Here is a 19334-nt window from a genome sequence, read left to right as displayed (position 1 = left end):
GCAGCAGTTCCAGCAGCATGGAACATGTCCTATAGAAGGATCTACATGGAGAACTAAGCACAATATGTTGAAAAGATGTTTGGTTTTGGGGGGCCAGGGAGATGGCTCAGTAAAATAAGCACTTGCCTTGCAAGCACAAGGGCCTGAGTTCAATACCCGGTTCTGCCAAAAAACAAAGTTTGGTTTTTCAAGAGTGTTTCATTTTCAAGTCAATTCTTGGTTCATGAAGTTAGAATTTATTCAGAGTTGATGCCATACTCTCCACAACAGGCTGTGAAGGGAGTATGTGATCTTTATGAACAAAGACAAATTCACACCAGGGTCAGACCAGTCGTGGTGGGCATGACACGATTAAACAGGCTCCTGCATCCTGGGACATGACTTCAGGGGCTGCATAGGCAGTGGCTCAATCCCCACATTTTGTCTACTCTGGGCAGGACAGCACTGTGGAGCTGAAGACAGTGACTGGCCACTTCCCAGGCAGGAGGAGGCTGTGGGTCCCCACGAGGCACAGATGCTTTCCTTTGAACTTTTGATTCTGAGGCAAAGATGATCATCTAATTGCCTCAAGGACAAAAGAGACATTAAAAGTTCCCTACCTCACAACATTTTGGGCCTTTTATATGTCTCTGGTAGGTGAGATGTTTGCACATCTGCTCCTGGACCTCTTCTGAGCTGCACAGCACACTGGCTGTCAATGTTCCCACCCCTTCAGGAGTCATCTTTACTCTAGGCCATGGGTACAAGCTCCTGCTGATACCATTCTGCCATCTGAGTTCCTGCTCCCTCTAGACCGCAGTGGTGCCCTGCTCTGTTCTTTCTCCAGCAGCCATTACTCAGCTCTCCAGACTGCAAGGCCAGGCTGGGTACTGTCCCTGAAGGGACAGTTGCTGAGCTCAGGAAATTCAAGCTGAACACTGGGTACTAGTTGTGAGTATACTGTGCTGGGTTCATCCACATGAGCATTTCAGCATCTGGCTCTCTTGTTCTCAAAAGAAATACCTTGCATTAACTCTACGTGCTCCCAACTCCTCTGAGGCACAAAGAAAGGAAACAGAACAGAACTTCTTTCTCATCTCTAATCTCAGCCCTGCCTCTAAGAAAAAAATATGAAAGGACACACCTAAATCTACAATGAGGACATTTTTATACTATATTGTGAATGTAGTGTATGACTCAAAGCAATGTTGTAAAGTTTGGCCCTGCACTGTCTTCAAAGCCTCCTTGAAAATGAAATTGATGCCAAGTTTACTTTTTTGTAACATAAATGTAGGGGAGAACAGGTTTTTTCTCCTGAAAAAGGGACCACAAAGGTAAAATCAGGTTTGTACACTGGAATTATAAAAATTGCTCATTTTTCAGCAGCACCTACTTCTGTCACTCAAGGCACATTCCCATTCCCATGGAGTTGTAGATGTCATCATTTTCACTGTGTCCAGTAATAGCCAAAGCTCTCCAACACGTGCTTTGATTTTGTGGTAATCATTCTTCACATGTATCTTGTTTGGGGAAGACATTCTTCTAAGATTTGTGGATAAATCAGCCAAGCACACACAGCTATGGGAACATCTATTATCTCTTGGTGAAGAGCTTTTGGGGGAAGTGCTTCTGAAATATTGCCAGGTTCCTCACGGCAGCCTTCACATCCTTGTTTCTCAGGCTGTAGATGATGGGGTTCAGCATGGGGGTCACCACCCCATAGAAGAGGGAGATGAGCTTGTCTGCGAGGTCCTGCTTGTCTGCCCCCAGTGGGTCCTTGGACTTGGGCTTCCCATACATGAAGAGGATGGTCCCATAGAAGACGACCACCACTGTGAGGTGGGCAGAGCAGGTGGAGAAGGCCTTTTTCCTGCCCTCAGCTGAGGGGATCCTCAGGATGGTAGTGAGGATGAAGACATAGGAGACAAAGATGAAAAGGACTGGGACACCCAGAAAGATCACATTTGTCACTCCCATACTGATCACATTAATGGAGATGTCAGCACAGGCCAATTTCAGGACAGCCAAAATCTCACAGGTAAAGTGGTTGATGACATTATCCTCACAGAAGGGCAGTCTCATAGCAAGGGATGTTTGAACTGTGGAGGCAGCACTCCCAGCTGCCCAAGAACTGATGGCCATGGGCACATAAGTGGCCTTGCTCATGACCACAGGGTAGCGAAGGGGGTTGCAGATGGCCACATAGCGATCAAAGGCCATCATGCTCAGGAGCACACACTCTGTGGCTCCCATGGCAAAGGACAGAAACATCTGCCCAAAGCAGGCTGTAAAAGAGATGGTTTTCCTGGGAGTGAGGAAGCTGTCAAGAATGAGGGGGACTGAGGAAGTGGTGTAGCAGATGTCCAGGAAGGAGAGGTTCCCCAGGAAGAAGTACATGGGAGTGTGCAGGTGGGAGTCAAGGATGGTCACCACGATGAGGACCCCGTTGCCCAGCAGGATCACCAGGTACATGGACAGGATAAGCACAAAGAATGTCTTCTCCAGTTTTGGGTGTGCAGACAGACCCAAGAGAACAAATTCTGATCCTGAGTCTGTCTGATTGACATTATCCATGGTATGTTTTCTTTGTCACCTGAAGAAAATACCTACAGGTCCAAACTCAACATTCTTTGACTTTCATAGAGGTCCAGGAATCTTATTCTTGAATTCTAGTCTGGCTGAGTTATTAAAAAACAATCCTGAAAGTCCATGTTTTCTGTTTCTCTCTAAGAAAAAGAGCAGCAAATAAAAAATTATTTTGGGGCAGTAAGGCATCACATTTATAAGGTTTAACATGATGGCTAGTAATTTAGTGCATTTGATCCATGACAGGGATATACAACTCATTCACTTTAGGGATGCAGTGTCCTATCTGGAAGTTCATCTCTTTGATCAGAAAAGTGACTTTGTTTTATAACCCTCCATATATACCTTGTGCCAGATATTATTCATATTAGTTGTAAATCCTTACAACTGTTTCTTCTCTCTAGATCATTTTCACAGAATGATCGTATGTTCTTTTTCATGGGCAACACTATCTCCAGGTCTTTCTAGTCACTGATCCATTATATTCATTTCTTCTACCCATCATTGATCCATGAACCTATTAATTTATCCATTATGTTTGATCATTCACTCACCAAAACTCTTATTGATCAACCAGTATGAGTAACACATTTCTATGAGGATTGGAGATAACCTATGGTGCAAGTTTCGATGAATTCACAATCTGGCATGGAGGAGCAGCATTGGGTTTGGTAGAGGCCAGAGTCTTCAAAAGGGCACCTCATATTTATGGGACCAGGGATTATAGAAGGATTTCTTGGTGATATAAAATACAACTTGATCTTTAAGAGAACGAGAAGATGGGAGGTGGAGAGACACAAAGAAAAGGGGAGTAGCTTCCAATGTTATTTCAGGTTCTAGAAATTCTGATATGTCCCTGCTAGTTTGAACATGATACTTCATTAAAATGAACAGAGGGCTAGATCTAGAAATCCACAGTAGCTCACAATTTCTGGAAATCTGATTCTAAAAATAGTGTTTTATTAAAATAAAAACCAATTCAACTAGGTTTCCTTCTCTTTCTTCTCAATGGATGAGTGTCCACATAGGAGTCAGTGGACACATAGTCCTTAGCCCTTTGACTCATCTGTAACTATGTCACCCAGATTTAGATTGTGATGCTGATTGTACACCCCAAAAATTGAATCCAACTTTCTTTCCCATTCTAGAGACTCTTCCCCACAACACTGATACATGGCTTTTGAGCTTCAGCTTGATCTCTTCTGGAAATGGAACCTATTCCATAATTTTAGAGCTCTGTAGTGTCAGAAAATTTTTCATACTGAACCGACCCAGAAGTTTCTGAGTTTCTCTTATTTATAGAATGGTTTTGGCCTCCTGGAATTGCCAGAGTAAACTAAACCTGAGAAGTTTAATAGGATTCTTGTCAACAATGGCTTCCCTGCTTCTCTTCTTAAACCCCAATCCCTTTGCAAAATCAAGTTACAAGTTAGAAACACTACAGTGCTAATAAAAGACTGAAGGTTACTTTTATAAAAATCTGTACTTACCATAATCAGGAGACTACTGAGAAATGGTCCCTGTGGTTTAGGAAGACTAGATAGCCAAAATAGCAACACTAGTTTGAAAAGCCCATGAGGAGATATCACCTATGATTTGAAGAGAAAAAGGAAAGTTAGTTCTTCCCACTCATTCCTAGTTCTGTTTTAGGCAAAATCTTCAAATGAATAACTAGGACCTATACAAAACCATTTAAAGTCAGAGCAGTGATTGGAACCATTGTGTTCCCTGGAGTGATTAAAAGTTTGGCGGTGGAATCATACAGTCAGGAAACTTTTTATACTTCTGAGACAATGTCCCCAAGATCCAATTATGTGGAAGCACTCTAGGAAGACTTTTTTCCTCCCTTTTTTTCTTGTTGAAACTTTGCACATTTAGGCCCACTGAAGAACATTAGGGAAAGCATCTCTTTGCCTGTTGACATTTTTGGAAATTTCAAAATGATACAAATTCTTGAATCTGGAAAGATACTGCAAGAGAGCCCTGATCTAGAGAGAATTTAGCTTTAAGTGTGCTGGTCAAGCGTGACACAGATGCGACAGCCCAACAACACACGTAAAAGGGCATGGGCAGAACATTACTTACAGACCCCAGAGAGAAGAGGGAAGCAGTCCTTTCAGGATCAATAGGAGGAAAGAGGGCTACATGGGTCATGTACACTCACCCAGTGGGCAGGAAGCAAGAGGGAGGGAGTCAGGGAGGTATACACCAAAGCTTTCATTGAGGTTCAGATCATTCCCAACAGATTTTCTACAGGGATTTCTAATTGATAGGTTTATAGCAAGCATGCACATGTTCTATGGAGTCACAGTGTTTCTGAGAGGTGGTCACTGTGCACTGTCCATGCAGTAGGGTGATTCAGGTGGGTTGTATCTATATGTCCCATAAGGAGCCTGTCACCCAAAAGCTTTTATATAGAACTAAGCCCTGTCTCTAGCATAAGAAGTCTACCTTAGTTACTTTTTTCATTACTGTGACAAAATGCTCGAGGCCCATAGTTAAAAGAGGGAAAGGTTTATTTAGCTCACACTAAAAAAGTACTGGTTACTTTTCTCTGACTGCTGAGACAAAGTACCCAACACCCAAATTAAAGAGAGAAAGGTCTATTTAGTTCACAGGTTGTGGAGATTTCAGTCTATAATCAGCTGGCTCCAAGGATGGCATGGACAGGGGCAACAGTTCATGGTAGCAGAAGACAGTAAAAGCAACAAGAGCAAAAATGAGACAGCAAGCTCCTTTTCCTCCCTTCTGTTGTAAGCAGGCTACCCACCCGCTCCCAGGGCGGATGGAGCACTCATACCATTCTGCTGCCTTCCTGCTGAACAGGCTCAGGATATTTACAAAGTAAGGATCCTGGCCCCCTGATGAGTCACTTACTTAAACTTCTTAAATTGACAATGTATCCACCATAAACAACAGGTTTCAGGCTATGATCAGCTGGCTCCAAGGCAGGGTGGCATGGCAAACAGGTATCACAAAGCAGAAACAGTTAATGGTGGGAAGAAGGTAACAAAGCAAGCAAGGGACCTTAGCAGCTTTTTTCTGTCCCTTTAAACACTGTCTAGGCTACTGGGATTAGGGTGGTGCCAAACCAGTCAGTGGACTGATTTAATAACACATGCCCTTAATCCCAACATCACACACTCTAGATTTGGCCACCTCTGAAAAAAACCCATCTGTGACCACACGAAGCTTTGGGGGGACATCTAGACACAAACTATAGCAAAGTCATATCTCTATTTAAAATAGATGCTCAATTAATGTAAAATTGTAAGCATTTACTAAATCTTCACTATTACTGAGTAGTATTCTATTGTATGAGCATCCAAGTTTGTCCATTTTCCTTGCTGATGGGCATTTAGACTATTTCCCCTGGGTTATTATGAGTAAAGCTATTATGAACATTCTCAGAATCCTCCTGGGCCAGCCTCCCAAGTAGCTGGGATTATGCATATGTGCTACTGCACCTGGGTTCATACAAGTATTTTTGTAAACATAGATTTCAATTTCTCTTAGATAAATACCTGAGAATAGGATTGCTGGATGATACTATGATGTCTATTTTTATAGAAAAAGGACAAGGAGCCGGGGAGATGGTTCAGTAGAATAAGTGCTTGCCTGGCAAGCACAAGGGCCTGAGTTCAATCCGCAGTTCCACCAATAAATAAATAATAGAAAAAGGACAGATCAGGTGGCATTTGATCTGCCGCCAATACTGTGTGAGAATTCTAGTCATTGTCAGACTTAAATGTTAGCCATCATAGTTGACATGCAGTGGTCACTCCTTAGTTTTAATTTGAATTTCTTGATAACTAATGATATGGAACACTTTTTCATATGCCCATTTACCATTTATGTATTTTCCTTTACGTGCTATTTAAATCTTTCATCTCTTATTACCATTTTGTTGTGTCTTTTGAAATATAAAGTTATAGGAATTCCTTATGAAGTTTTCATTGAAGACTTTTGTCAGATATGTGTATTGTAAATATTCTCCATTTTGTGGCTTTAATTTTCAGTTTCTTAATCTATCTTCTGCTGAAAAAAATGTTTTAAATTTTGATCACCTCTATCAATTTTTCTCTTATTTGGTTATTACTTTTTATGTCTTCTCTAGGAAAATTTTGCTTACCCTCCAGTCACAAAGCTATTTTTATGTTTTATTATAAAAGCTTTTAGATTTTTATGAAAAATTTAGATTCTTATTTAAATTCGTGATACGTTGTGAATTAATTTTTTTGTATGCTATGGATTAACAATTGAAATTCATTTTTCCTCATGTGGATATCCAAGTGTCTCAGCAACATTTTTATTTTAGAAAAAGTTTTCTTCCCTCATTGAACTGCTTTGATATCTTTATCAAAAATGAAATGACCATTTATATAAGATTTGCTTGTCTATTCCATTTCCTTAATCTACTTTCATTTTTCTGGCCAGTATCATGTAGGCTGGTTCTTGTAGCTCTATATTAAGTCACTAAATCAGGTTCATCTTTGTTCTTTTATAAGATTCAAATTTCTTATGCATTTCTATATAAACTTTGGAATCATATTTTCACTATCTACAAAACATCCTTCTGGGATTACAATTAATATTGTACTGAGTCTATGGTTTAAATAGGAGATTAGCAATTTGGAATTTAGAAGTTTGACCAGGCAGTGTCTATATATATATATATATATATATATATTTCTTCTTTCTGCAAAGATTTATTCCAGAGGGGCTCAGTCCTTCATGGCAGCTGCCTTCCTCATGGCGGCCAGCACGTTGCTCAGCTCCTCACGCTTCCTCTTGGCACAGATGTGTGTCCCCACCCTTTTCTTGATGAACTCGAGGGCGTGCTTATCCTTGGAAACCTCGAGCAGCTCCATGGTGCGCCGCTCTAGGGGGCGAAGCCACACACCTCCCGGATCATGTCCCGCACGAACTTGGTGTGTTTGGTGAGACATCAGTGATGGCGGCTGTGTCTCGGTTTGCTGACATTCTTAGTCACCTTGTGGCCCTTGTTGAGGCCCAGGCATGGGTTAGCGGAGGGCCACGGCTACTCTTTGATGGTTGCTGTGGCGGAAGCTGTGTCCATATTGAGACTTTCAATCCTCAAACACGGTATATATCTTGTTAAATCTGCTAAATGTATAATTTTTAGTGTAGAGGCATTGTACATATTTTATTTAACTTATTTATAAGTTTTTCTTTACTATCAATGATATGTTTGTTTTTAAAAAATCTTAATTCTAAATAACATTACTAGGTCAAGAAACAGAAGTGGAATTGTGACATGCTAGGAATTCCCAGTATGCTCTATTTTAATCACAACTCTCTTCTTCATAACTGATGATCATACTATCTATATAGAAATCACTTATTTATTTGTTTGTTTGTTTTTATTGCCAAGGACCAAAACCAGGGCCTTCAATTTACTAGGCGAGTACTCTACTGCTGAGCTAAATCCTCAGCCTCAGAAAGCACTTTCTTGCATTTTCACTCTAATACTTTTATCTCCCAATGACCATTCTTTGACATAATAATTTTGTCTCAGATTACATTACAACTTTTATTTTGGGGGATAAATAATACTTGGTGATTGTCTTAGTCACTTTCCATGTCATTGGGCAAAATAACCAACACCAACAATTAAAGAAGTTTATTTTGGCTCATGGTTTGGAAGTTTCAGTCCGTGTAAGGTCAGCAGCATGGTGGAAAGACCTGGGGAGAAGACAGCTACTCACGATGTGGCAGCCAGGAAGCAAGGGGAGTAGCAAGGAACTAGGGAGGAAGATACACCCTACCAGGTTCCACTCCCAGTGAGCCCCCTCTTCTGACCAGGCTCCAGCTCCTAATACCACATTAGCTAAAGTGCCCTCATAATTCAGTCATCTTTCAAAGGACTCACTCCTAAGCACATAAGACTTTGGGGAGCATCTAGATATAAATCATGACAGTGATTGTAAAGTTTCTACAGTATAACATATGCTTTCTACCAGCATATGTTATATATGACATATAGTACATAGGTATATGTATCTAGGTATACTTTTAAAATACAGGTAAAATTGATTTGTAATATTTTGTTAAGGAATTGTAGTGGAACATTCTTTCCTCTTTTCATTTTTATTTTTTTCAAAGATTTGTATGAGTTTTTCCTTAACTGTTTTATATAACTCTTCAGAAGAGCCATCTTGACCTGAAGCTTTATTTATGGATTTGTTTTTAGTAATATATTTAATTTCTTTAGGTATGGAATTCTTCAGATTTTTCTATGTCATATTTTGATATTTTGATAAATTGTATTCTTCAGGGATTTGTACAACTTTACCTAAATAGTCAATTTATTGTCTTAAAATATTCATAATGTATTCTTTTTAATGTCTTTAAGATCTGTATTTCTTCTGTTCTTTCATGCCTGATTTTGATGTCTGTCTTTCTCTGTCCCTATCTCTCTCTCTCTCTCTCTCTTTCTCTCTCTTCCTTTTCAGTCATTCTTACTAGGTGTGTAAGTTTTGTTGCTCTTTTATAATATAAATTTGGATTTATTCATATTTTTATTGTCTCTTCTATTTTATTATTTTGTTATTATTATTTTCTTTTTCTACTTCATATTTATTATATTCTTTTTATTCTAGCTTCTTACAATGAAAAATTAGATTATACATTTTTGGCATACATGGAAACATAATTGTTAATGTTTAAGCACCACTTTAGATGGATAGACAAATTTCAATGTGTTCATTTTTTCATTATCATTTAGTTCAAAACATTTTCTAATCTGTTTTATGCTCGCTTCTTTGATTTATGTGATATTTAGAAGTATTTTGACTTATAAATATTTGTGGACTTTTTCTTATTTTGCTATTAATGATCTCTTGTACAATAGCATTGAGATGAGAGAGCATACTGTTTAGAATTTCAAAATTTATTGAGACTTGTTTTATAGTTCAGCAATAATTATGGTTATGATTGTGCCATGTAATTTGAGCATTTAAAATATCTAAAGAATTTTTCCTGTAAATGCTGTGTTTTATAAGTATCTTGTCCTTTTTCTTTTTGTTTGACTTTTCTATCAATTTCTGAGAAAAGTGTATGAAAATTTCCAATTCTGACTGTGGCTGTATCTCTGTTTTACTCTGTCAACTTCTGCTGTTTGTCTTTCAAGGCTAAATTACCAAGTTAATACATTTGCGACTTTCACGCCTTCCTGGTTGACATTAATGTCCATCTTTATTTCTGGTATTACTTTATCTTCAAGTCTACTTCATCTGACATTAATGTAACTCTTTGTCTATCTTCTCATTCTATATTTTCCATCTTTTATGTTCAAAATTGGTGCCTTTACATTTTGTTTTATTTTTGCAGAACCGGGGATTGAACTCAGGACCTTGCACTTGCCAGGCAAGCACTTATTCCATTGAGCTATCTCCTCAACCCAGTGCCTTTATATTTTAAATGCTTTTTTTGTCATTGAAGAAACCCAGGGAAAAATTTAATAATTCCTAGAATCATATTAAAATGGAAATATAGCATAGTTCTAAGAGGAAAGTTTATAGCTATGTGGGCTTACATAAAATAAAATCAGAAAGACCCTCAACAAATAACCTAATGATTCATCTCAAGGCTCTGGAAAAACAAAAACCAAACATAACAAAAGGAAAGCAGTAATAAAAATCAGAGCTGAAATTGATGATTTAGAGGATCAATAAAACAAACAGTTGGTTTTTTCAAAAGATAAACAAGATTGATAAAGTTGTAGGGAAACTAATGAAAGGAAAGAGAAAGAAGATCCAAATCCATATAATTAGAGATGAAGCAGGGTGGTGTTACAATAGATGCCACTAAGATCTGAAGGACTTAGGGAGGACTACTTGGAAAACATGAATTCTCATAAATTGGAGGATCTAGAAGAAATGGATAAATATCTAGACACATACAATTTACAAAAAAATTAAATAAGAGGATATATGTTATTTTACTTTGTTTATACTACTAGTTTATCTTAGTTCATGGGAAAGATATTTGTGTTATCTGTATATTTCTTCTTAAGAATCCTTTTTATGTCTTGTGCTCTGTTTGGGCAAAAGATCAAGAATCTCTGATTGGAGCAAACCACTCTTCTAGTTCTGTGTTCTACTCCTTCGCCATATTGCCGGACCACAATGATTCTGTTTGGAGAAAAACTAGATTTCTAGATGTCTTGCCTCAGAAACAAATGTAGGTGCAAAGTACTAGGTTGCTGTGAGAGAGAGGAGCAGATGGAGACAGCAAGCACAGGGAGACACAGCCTGAGCCCTGTTACGCACACACATTTGTGCACCCAGTAACACATGACTGGCTTCTATTCAGTCTCTTTGCTGGGTCCCCATCCTGCTGCCAGCTCTTAACATAGCAGGCCGCAGAACCCCAGCGGGACTTCCAGTCTGACCCTCAAGACAGAGTCACTGCCTGCTCCCCAGGTAACAGGATCCTCTGGACCTCAGTTCTGGAAGGAGTTCTTTTTTCCTGTATTATCTGGAATCCTCTGGTGGGAAGAGTCTGATGGGTGCCCAAGGATAAGAAGCTCACCTTTCCATCTTGGGCTATGCTGGGAGAAATAAGAATTTGCTACTAAGATCTTTGGGGTGTAATTTCCTGTGTGAGGGCTTTCCTGTATACACAAATCCAGTATTTTCCGTGATTTTAAAAAAGGGGCAAAGAAATTAAGCAGACATTCCTTAAAAGAAGTACAAATGATCAATAAACATATGAAAAAATGTTCAGCATATTTTGCCATTAGGGAAATGTCAGTCAAAGCTACAGTGAGTGTCCATCTCACCCAAGTTGGAATGGCTATCATTAAGAATACAAAAAACAATTAATGTTGGCAAGGATTTGGGGAAAAAAGAATGCTTCTATGCTGCTGATGGGGATGTAAATTAGTACACGAACTATGGAAATCAATGTGGAGGTTCTTCAGAAAACTAAAACTGGGGCTGCCACTTAATACATTTGTGTATTATATATACCTTACAGAATTAAAGCATTCCACAGAGCTTCCTGCATACTCATGTTCATTGCAGCACAATATACAATAGCCAGACTGGCAAAATATCTCAGCTATCTAAAGTGCCTGCTTAGGCAAGTGTAGGGACTGTGGTTTGATCCCTGGCACCACGTGCTTCACCAGCCCTGCCTCCAGGGTGAGCTGAGCAGGTAACAAAAACAACCCCCCACAAAAACATATACAATAGCCAAGTTATGGAGCCACAAACAGATGAATAGATAAAGAAAATGTGGTACAAATACATAATGGAGTGTTAAGCCATTAAGAAGAATGAAATGTCATTTACAGAAATATGAGTGAATCTGAAGATCATCATGCTGAGAAAAATAAGTCAGACTCAAATATCACATGTCCTCCCAAATGCGTTAGGTTTAAAAAAGATAACAGAAAGTGGAAGGAAGACTATTATTCAACAAGAGGAAGGAAATGAGGATGAAGAGATGGATAAATCAGTACATATCAGTTATAACTAACAATGTTAATGGGCTTGATTCACTGATAAAAGAAACAGACTGGCAGAATGCATCAAGAAGCAAGATTCAACAATGTGCTGCATGTAAGAAACACATTTAATTCAAAAAGAAATTCATAGACTAAAAGTCAAAGGGTGGAAAACAATACTCCATATGAAGTATTTTCTAGGGATGTAGAAAAAAGCAGGGGGAGTTACTGCATTTGCAGAAAAGTGGATTTCAAGCTGAGACTGATTAAGAGAGACAAGGAAGGTCACTGCATCCTTGTAAAGGGAACAATCCAAGAGGTAGAGATAACAATCATAAATATATATTCACCAAATACCAGCGAACCCAATTATATGGAACAAACATTAATGGAGATGAAAATCAAGTAGCAACTAATAGAATTGTAATGGAGGACCTCAGCATTCCACTGTCACAAACTGACAGATCAGCTAGACAAAAAATATCATAATGAATATCATAAATGAATCAAATTTTTGAACGATTGGATGAAATAGATGTCTACAAAGTATTCCACCTCACATCAGAATACACATTTTTCTCAGCTCCACGCAAGATACTCTCCAAAATAGATCACATACTAGCTCATAGAACATGCTTAATAAAATGCAAAGGAATTGTAGCTATCCGATGCATATTATCAGATCATAGTGTAAAAAATTGGAAATTAGTGGCAAAAGAAGCCACAGAACTTCATAAACGCATGAAAATTAAATAACACTCTCTTCAATAAACACTAAATCACAGATAAAATTAAAAAATAAATTATACAGTTTCTACACTAAACAATGCCAATACAACAATTCAACATACAACATTGAATTTATAGGACACAATGAAAGCAGTCCAATGAGAAAAAAATATGTCTGTGAAATCTCATATCAGGAAAACAGAATGAGTGCAAATAAACATCAATGATTAACCTCAAGTTTCTAGAAAAAAGAACAAATCAAGCCCAAAACTCATGTGAGGGAGGAAATTATAAAGATCAGAGCAGAAATTAATACAATGGAGACTAAGAAAACAATACAGCTTTCCACCTCTTCTGCTTCAGTCCGCCATCGAGTGCGTGCTCTCGCCTCCTACCCGCACCATGTCTTCTCACAAGACTTTCAGAACCAAACGATTCCTGGCCAAGAAGCAAAAGCAGAATCGCCCCATTCCTCAGTGGATTCGTATGAAGACAGGTAATAAAATCAGGTACAACTCCAAGAGGAGACACTGGAGGAGGACCAAGCTAGGACTGTGAGGACTTGCACATGAGCTGCGACCCATTTACCCTCTGGGAGGTCACAAGACGATGTCATCTTTTAATCATAGTCAAGACAATACTGAATAAAGTTTTAAAAATAACCATTAAAAAAAACAATACAAAGAATCAATGAATCAAAGAGTTGGTTCTTTGAAAGATTTAATAAAATGGGCAAACATTTAGTCAACCTTATCACAAGAAGAAAAGAAAAAACTCAGATCCACACAGTTAAGAATGAAAATGTCTTCTGGATATAGGAAGTGTTAACCCAAATCAGCACCAGGATATTAAGCAGGAAATAAACAGAAAACTCTCTGAGCTCCTACAGTCAAAGAGGGCTAAATTATGTCATTTGGGATATGCCTTGGTGGTTCTAAGTGTTTATAAATAGTCTGGACATCAATTAAGAAGTGGTTTTTCATCATTGTCAAGCTCCCTATTATAAAGTAGAACAGGAGAAGCACTTGGCACACACATTTCAACTAGTAGGAACAAGAGCAAGGGCAGAGGTATATTTTTCACAAAGGTTTTTATTACTTACAATAAAAGAAAAATAAATTTCAGTAGTCACATATCCTTGTTGCTAGGTGATTTAGCACAGTCACCCTTCTCATTCTGAAGAATGGATAGTTGGTCCTCAGTCACCCAAGGAAGTCCGATCCCAGCACACATCAGTTTGGAAATTGTCCTGTGGGATCATTGCTCAAATCTCCTTACCAAGTGGCCATTCCCCTGTGTGCCCAGAGCCACAAGATGCCCCATTTCCTCTATGGCCCTGTGAAGCATTTGTTACTCACCAGGATCTTCACAGCGACCTTCACATCCTTGTTTCTGAGGCTGTAGATGATGGGATTGAGCATGGGGGTCAATACTCCATAAAATAGGGACATGAGCTTGTCTGAAAGGTCCTGTTTGTCTGCCCCCAGTGGGTCCTTTGATTTGGGCTTAGCATACATGAAGAGAATAGTTCCATAGAAGATGATCACTACAGTGAGGTGGGCAGAGCAGGTGGAGAAGGCCTTTTTCCTGCCCTCAGCTGAGGGGATCCTCAGGATGGTGGTGAGGATGAAGACATAGGAGACAAAGATGAACAGGACTGGCACCCCAAGGAAGATCACATTGGCCACTCCCATGCTGATCACATTAATGGAGATGTCAGCACAGGCCAACTTTAGAACTGCCAAGATCTCACAGGTGAAATGGTTGATGACGTTGTCCCCACAGAAGGGCAATTGTACTGCAAGGGAGATCTGCACCAAGGAGTTGGCTCCACCAGCCACCCAGGAGCTGATGGCCATGGGCATGTAGGCAGCCTTGCTCATGACCACAGGGTAGCGAAGGGGATTGCAGATGGCCACATAGCGATCAAAGGCCATCATGCCCAGGAGCACACACTCTGTGGCTCCCATGGCAAAGGACAGAAACATCTGCACAGCACAACCTGAGAAGGAGATGATTTTCCTAGGAGTGAGGAAACCATCCAGGACCAGAGGAATGGAGGAGGTGGTGTAGCAGATGTCCAGGAAGGAGAGGTTCCCCAGGAAGAAGTACATGGGAGTGTGCAGGTGAGAGTCAAGGATGGTCACCAGGATGAGGACCCCATTGCCCAGCAGGATCACCAGGTACATGGACAGGATGAGCACAAAGAATGTTTTTTCCAGCATTGGCTGATCTGACAACCCCAGCAAGACAAATTCAGCAACAATGGATTGGTTTGCAATTTCCATTTTAAATGCTGTCTTTCACTATCAGGAAAGCTGAGGAAAGCAAACACATTGGTATGGATTAGTACAAAGATATTACATTGAAATTCTTGCAGAACTTATAATTAAATTTATTTGGTGAGATGCCAACTGATACTAACATTTAATGGATAATATTTACTGTCTACCGATGCTATCTTGAAAGTCAGGCTACATCAGATCAAGGCAGGCAAAGCATCCCCTAGAACTCTAATCAACCATGATATGAAAGGATTGTAGTCAGCTTACTAAAGTTAACATAGTTGAAGAAGCCAGGCATGGTGGTGGTTGCCTGTAAGCCCAGCACACTGGGGCAGGGGGCGTGGAGGCAGGGGGAGGCAAGTATGTCACCATAGTGAGACCCTGTCTAAAAAAGGCAAAAAAAAAAAAAAAAAAATTGAAGGAAAGGATATGGATAGCCCTGCATATAGCTGTACACTAAAATCATAAAAGAGAACCTGAAGATGCTACATGGTTCCAGAACTACCAGGAAAATGGGCTTCTCTGACAAATCCTGCCTGCCTTTGAATTGTCCTAGCAGCATCCTTCAGGCCACTGACATCATCCAACTCCCTCCTCTTGCTCTTAATTGTGTGCTTACGTAACAATTTTCCAATGACATTTCAGCTCTACCTTGAATCTTACATGGGAAGACTATGATGGTCAGAAGCGAGGAATATTGGGGTTTATTCAGAACTTATATTTGCTATTTGATGCCCAATTTATACCACATTTCTTGTGAGTTTGGTGATTCCCCTTTAGCTGTACTGCCAGAAGGGTGGCTCTGGTCAACAGGACCAGGAGATCCTTGCAGAAGTTTTTTCATATTCTCTCTCCCTAACTACAGCTTTGGTCTATATTAGAAAGTTCAACTGCAGTATCCTCAGCTGGCTTCAAACCCCTTAAGGAACAGAAATAAAATCTAAGGACAAGTGTCTTTCCTGTGTGACCTTAGTGACTAAACTCTGTGATTATGGATTTCTGTTGCCTAATTTATAGCTCTTTGATCTGAGTTGGTCATTAAAGCTACACAGTGCCATAGTAATGCTGACTCCACGGCAAAGCAGACAGCTCGACCCAGTATCCCAGAAGGCTCCCCCAAGGAAGTGCTGCACAAGGAATGTACCTCTGTCACTGTAACTGTAGACCCAGTACATTGGAGATGATCTCAAGGTTTGGTTTCTTAGGTTAAAAATGAGGAAACTGAAGCTCACAGTGGACCACAAGCAGTGAGAACGGGCCAGTTGGTTCCTCATCTTTCTAGGACTCTTTCTCTCGTGATTAATTATACTCCTATTCTTGCAGAGCAGGGCTACTGAGAACTAACAGACTAATTATGACATCTTGGTCATCCTCACTCTTCCTGGGACACTCATGAAAAGTAAGACATCACAGCAGTCTCTGAGATCCAGCCTCACAGTAGCACTCAAGCTGTATGGAGAAGAGCGCCCTTAGCTCCTTAAGGGGTTTGCATCTGTCACTGGTACCCTGCTACCAACTGGGGAGGATTGCTAAGAGAACTAGACCCAGTTTGAAGCTATCCTCATGCAATTAGCAGAGGAATTAATTGTAGGCATCAGAAATATTTGTGGGGAAATAGGTCTATTTTAAAAGAAATTACTAGTAACTGTAGAACCTAAGACCCAACAGTAATGCTGCCAAGTAATTCATCTTCCCTCCTCCCACTGTATGCCTACATTCCATGAAACATAATTTTCCCATTTTGCTTTGAATACTCCAAGGCACATGGAACTCATGTCTCCTAATCTTTTCTCACACAGTCTTATTACAAAATTTGCCCTTACATAAAATGGGAATTTCCTTCTGCTGGTGTCCTCCTTCTACGGCCTCACACACCCTCTACCCCATCGTCTGCTGGCCCCTACACCTGGCACATGCCTAATCCCTGGGCTCAGCAAAGACCTTCAGAGACATGGAAGCCTGGTCCAAGTTCCCACCTTGGATTCCACTTTTCCTTGGGTTCTCATCTTTGCTTTCCTCCTCACCTACCTGAAGAAGGCTTGGCATGGGAAGAGTTTATTCTAGGTGCACCATGGAGACAAACACATGATGGGGACAGAAGCTTTCTCCAGACAGAGGGTCTCATGACAGGGAAGATCCTGGAAGGGCTCAGGGCTTGAGAAGTGATTGTCTTAACTGTCTAACTTGGCCATCCCTGGGTTAGCCCTGTGAGGGTTGGAAATGTGCAGCAAATTCTGTGGAACTAAATCATCTCTTCAAATTACAAGGTAAAGGAAATTTAGCTCTTGCTGATCATTGTCCTGGTTGTCTCATGCCCAATGAAAGACCTCATGCAAGGACAACTTAAGAAGCCACTTCCCAGCCGCTTTTGCCAGTGATTCCTGGACCACATACTCAGCTGCCTTGTGCTGTTTGTCCCTTGCACTGCCCTCTAGGGCTTGTATATAGAAGCCATCACGCAATTTAGAGCTCTTTGTTCAGGGGCTGGTTTTAATCCCAGAAGCAATTTAAAGTTTGCTGAAAGGCCTCACAGGAGTTAAGGGCCTGTGTCCCATAAATCCAATTAGACAAGTTGCAGACAGTTCTTTGCAGATCTTAACTTTTACTTTAAAGGAATGTTCCATGGGTGAGCAAGTCCCCTTCCTCTGCTTGATGGCCTTCCCAGAAGTACAGGTGATAACTGTGGTCTCACTGTGCTTTGAACACGATGGTATATGTCTATTCAAGGGAGTTTTGCCACTTACTTGTACAAAGCTAAGTGTCAAAAAAGAGGACAAAGCTGTGCTGCGGTTGGCACAGACATACTGGTGACCCAAATGTTTCCCTAGTGGCTGGGGTCCCTCTGGTCCTTCAGCACACCTTCACAGCTGACCACACCTGGCCCTGTACTTATAACAGGAAGTGAGAGAAGTGTGCTGTGTCCGGCAGCAGGCACTGGGAAGAGAACAAAAATGACATGCTCAGGACCCAAAGGGCCTAGTGATAGATACACTGTGAGATGATTGCCAAGTGGCTTTAACCTTTACAGGTGAGCAGGCTGAGGGAGGAGTCAGGAGGAAAATCAGAGGGAAGAGTGTGATGGAAGCCAATGTGAGAAGCCTGTCAAGAAAGCCCTTCCAGGCTTCCTGGGACAGGTCAAAAATAAGGAAAAAGGGAGGAGAAGGGATGGCTGGGGATGGCACATGCCTTAAGTCTCAGTTGTGTGGTGCACTGGAGTGGGAGGATCACTTGAGCCCGTAATTTTGAGATGAAGCTTGGCCCAGCTTACATATTTCAGAAGGTCTTTTGCACAGAACAGGGACCAGCTGTGTACTGGGAGTTGAGGCTGAACTGAGGGCAGAGTGTTAAAACTAAAATAGAGAAATAGAACACAAACTAAAGGAGACAGAGAATATCTGAACTAGCTTAGGAAATCAAGGACTAAAGAATTATTTTTGTTAAAACAACCTCCAAATATTCCCTTATTCTCCGCCAGGCCTAGAGTGGTTACTGAGAATAGGAGATAAATAAGAAATCTTTTGCTGAATGTGATGACGTGTCTTTATAATTCCAGCACCCCAGGAGGCTGAGGCAGGAAGAGTGAAAGCTGAGCTTGGGTCAGGCAATTTAGTACCTTTGTACTTTTCATTTTGAGAGGGCTAGGGAATATGGATCACTTGTAAGGGTCTGGGTTCAGTCCCCATTAGTACATACCAAACTGAACCGAACCAAAAACTTTTTGGTGATTGAGGAGTATATGGATTAACAGACATGAAGGTTTAGTGGTTGCTATGTTTTTAGAAGAGTAGAAATACTTTTTTTCCCCCACTTACGCAAGGGCTTGCTGTGTAGCCCAGTAGAAGCACTTTTAACCAGTTTCCCTTTAACCAGTTCCTTCTGCAAAACATGAAGACCAAAAAACATGTCAGGGCAGTGAGATAGCTCAGCGGACTAAAGTGCCTGCTTAGGTAAGTGCAAGGCACCATGTGCCATGCCAGCCCTGCCCCCAGGCTCTGGTATTCTTCCCTAGCTTGCTAAAGCCAAGTGATAATCTGGTAGTTATAGCACTTTAATTTAATTTAAATAGCTAGAAAGAGGGTAGAAATAGTTTCATAAAAACTAAGGTTGAATCTTGGCATAGAATTACGAAAGGCAAGTTATTAAAATAAATTATTGACATAGAAGATATCAGGAAGACAGATTCTATACTCTGGTCTTTTTGAAAAAGTCTTAAAATTCTTTTTTTTTTTTAATTCTTTTTTTTTTTTTTTGGCAGAACCAGGGATTGAACTCAGGCCCTT

At 40.3% G+C, this 19334-nt stretch overlaps 2 protein-coding genes across 2 annotated transcripts; both read right to left on the bottom strand.

The window, feature by feature from the left end:
* Positions 1-1572: 1572 nt before the first annotated feature.
* LOC101585579 (olfactory receptor 13C7) lies at positions 1573-2553 on the bottom strand. The gene has a single exon (XM_004631984.1). The coding sequence runs from the start codon at positions 2551-2553 to the stop codon at positions 1573-1575; it is 981 nt and encodes a 326-aa protein (XP_004632041.1).
* Positions 2554-14097: 11544 nt separating this feature from the next.
* On the bottom strand, positions 14098-15057 carry LOC101585180 (olfactory receptor 13C7-like). The gene has a single exon (XM_004631983.1). It carries the CDS (start codon positions 15055-15057, stop codon positions 14098-14100), a length of 960 nt encoding a protein of 319 aa, XP_004632040.1.
* Between the last annotated feature and the right edge of the window lie 4277 nt (positions 15058-19334).

This window comes from Octodon degus, unplaced genomic scaffold (genome assembly GCF_000260255.1).
Source record: "Octodon degus isolate 3935 unplaced genomic scaffold, OctDeg1.0 scaffold00045, whole genome shotgun sequence".
Lineage (NCBI taxonomy): Eukaryota > Metazoa > Chordata > Mammalia > Rodentia > Octodontidae > Octodon > Octodon degus.
Note: the sequence above shows the minus strand (reverse complement) of the source record. Positions and strands in the feature narration are given on the sequence as shown.

Bases quoted from the DNA above. Each gene is read 5' to 3' on its own strand.
- LOC101585180 (XM_004631983.1), bottom strand. From the start codon at position 15,057: ATGGAAATTGCAAACCAATCCATTGTTGCTGAATTTGTCTTGCTGGGG.
- LOC101585579 (XM_004631984.1), bottom strand. From the start codon at position 2,553: ATGGATAATGTCAATCAGACAGACTCAGGATCAGAATTTGTTCTCTTG.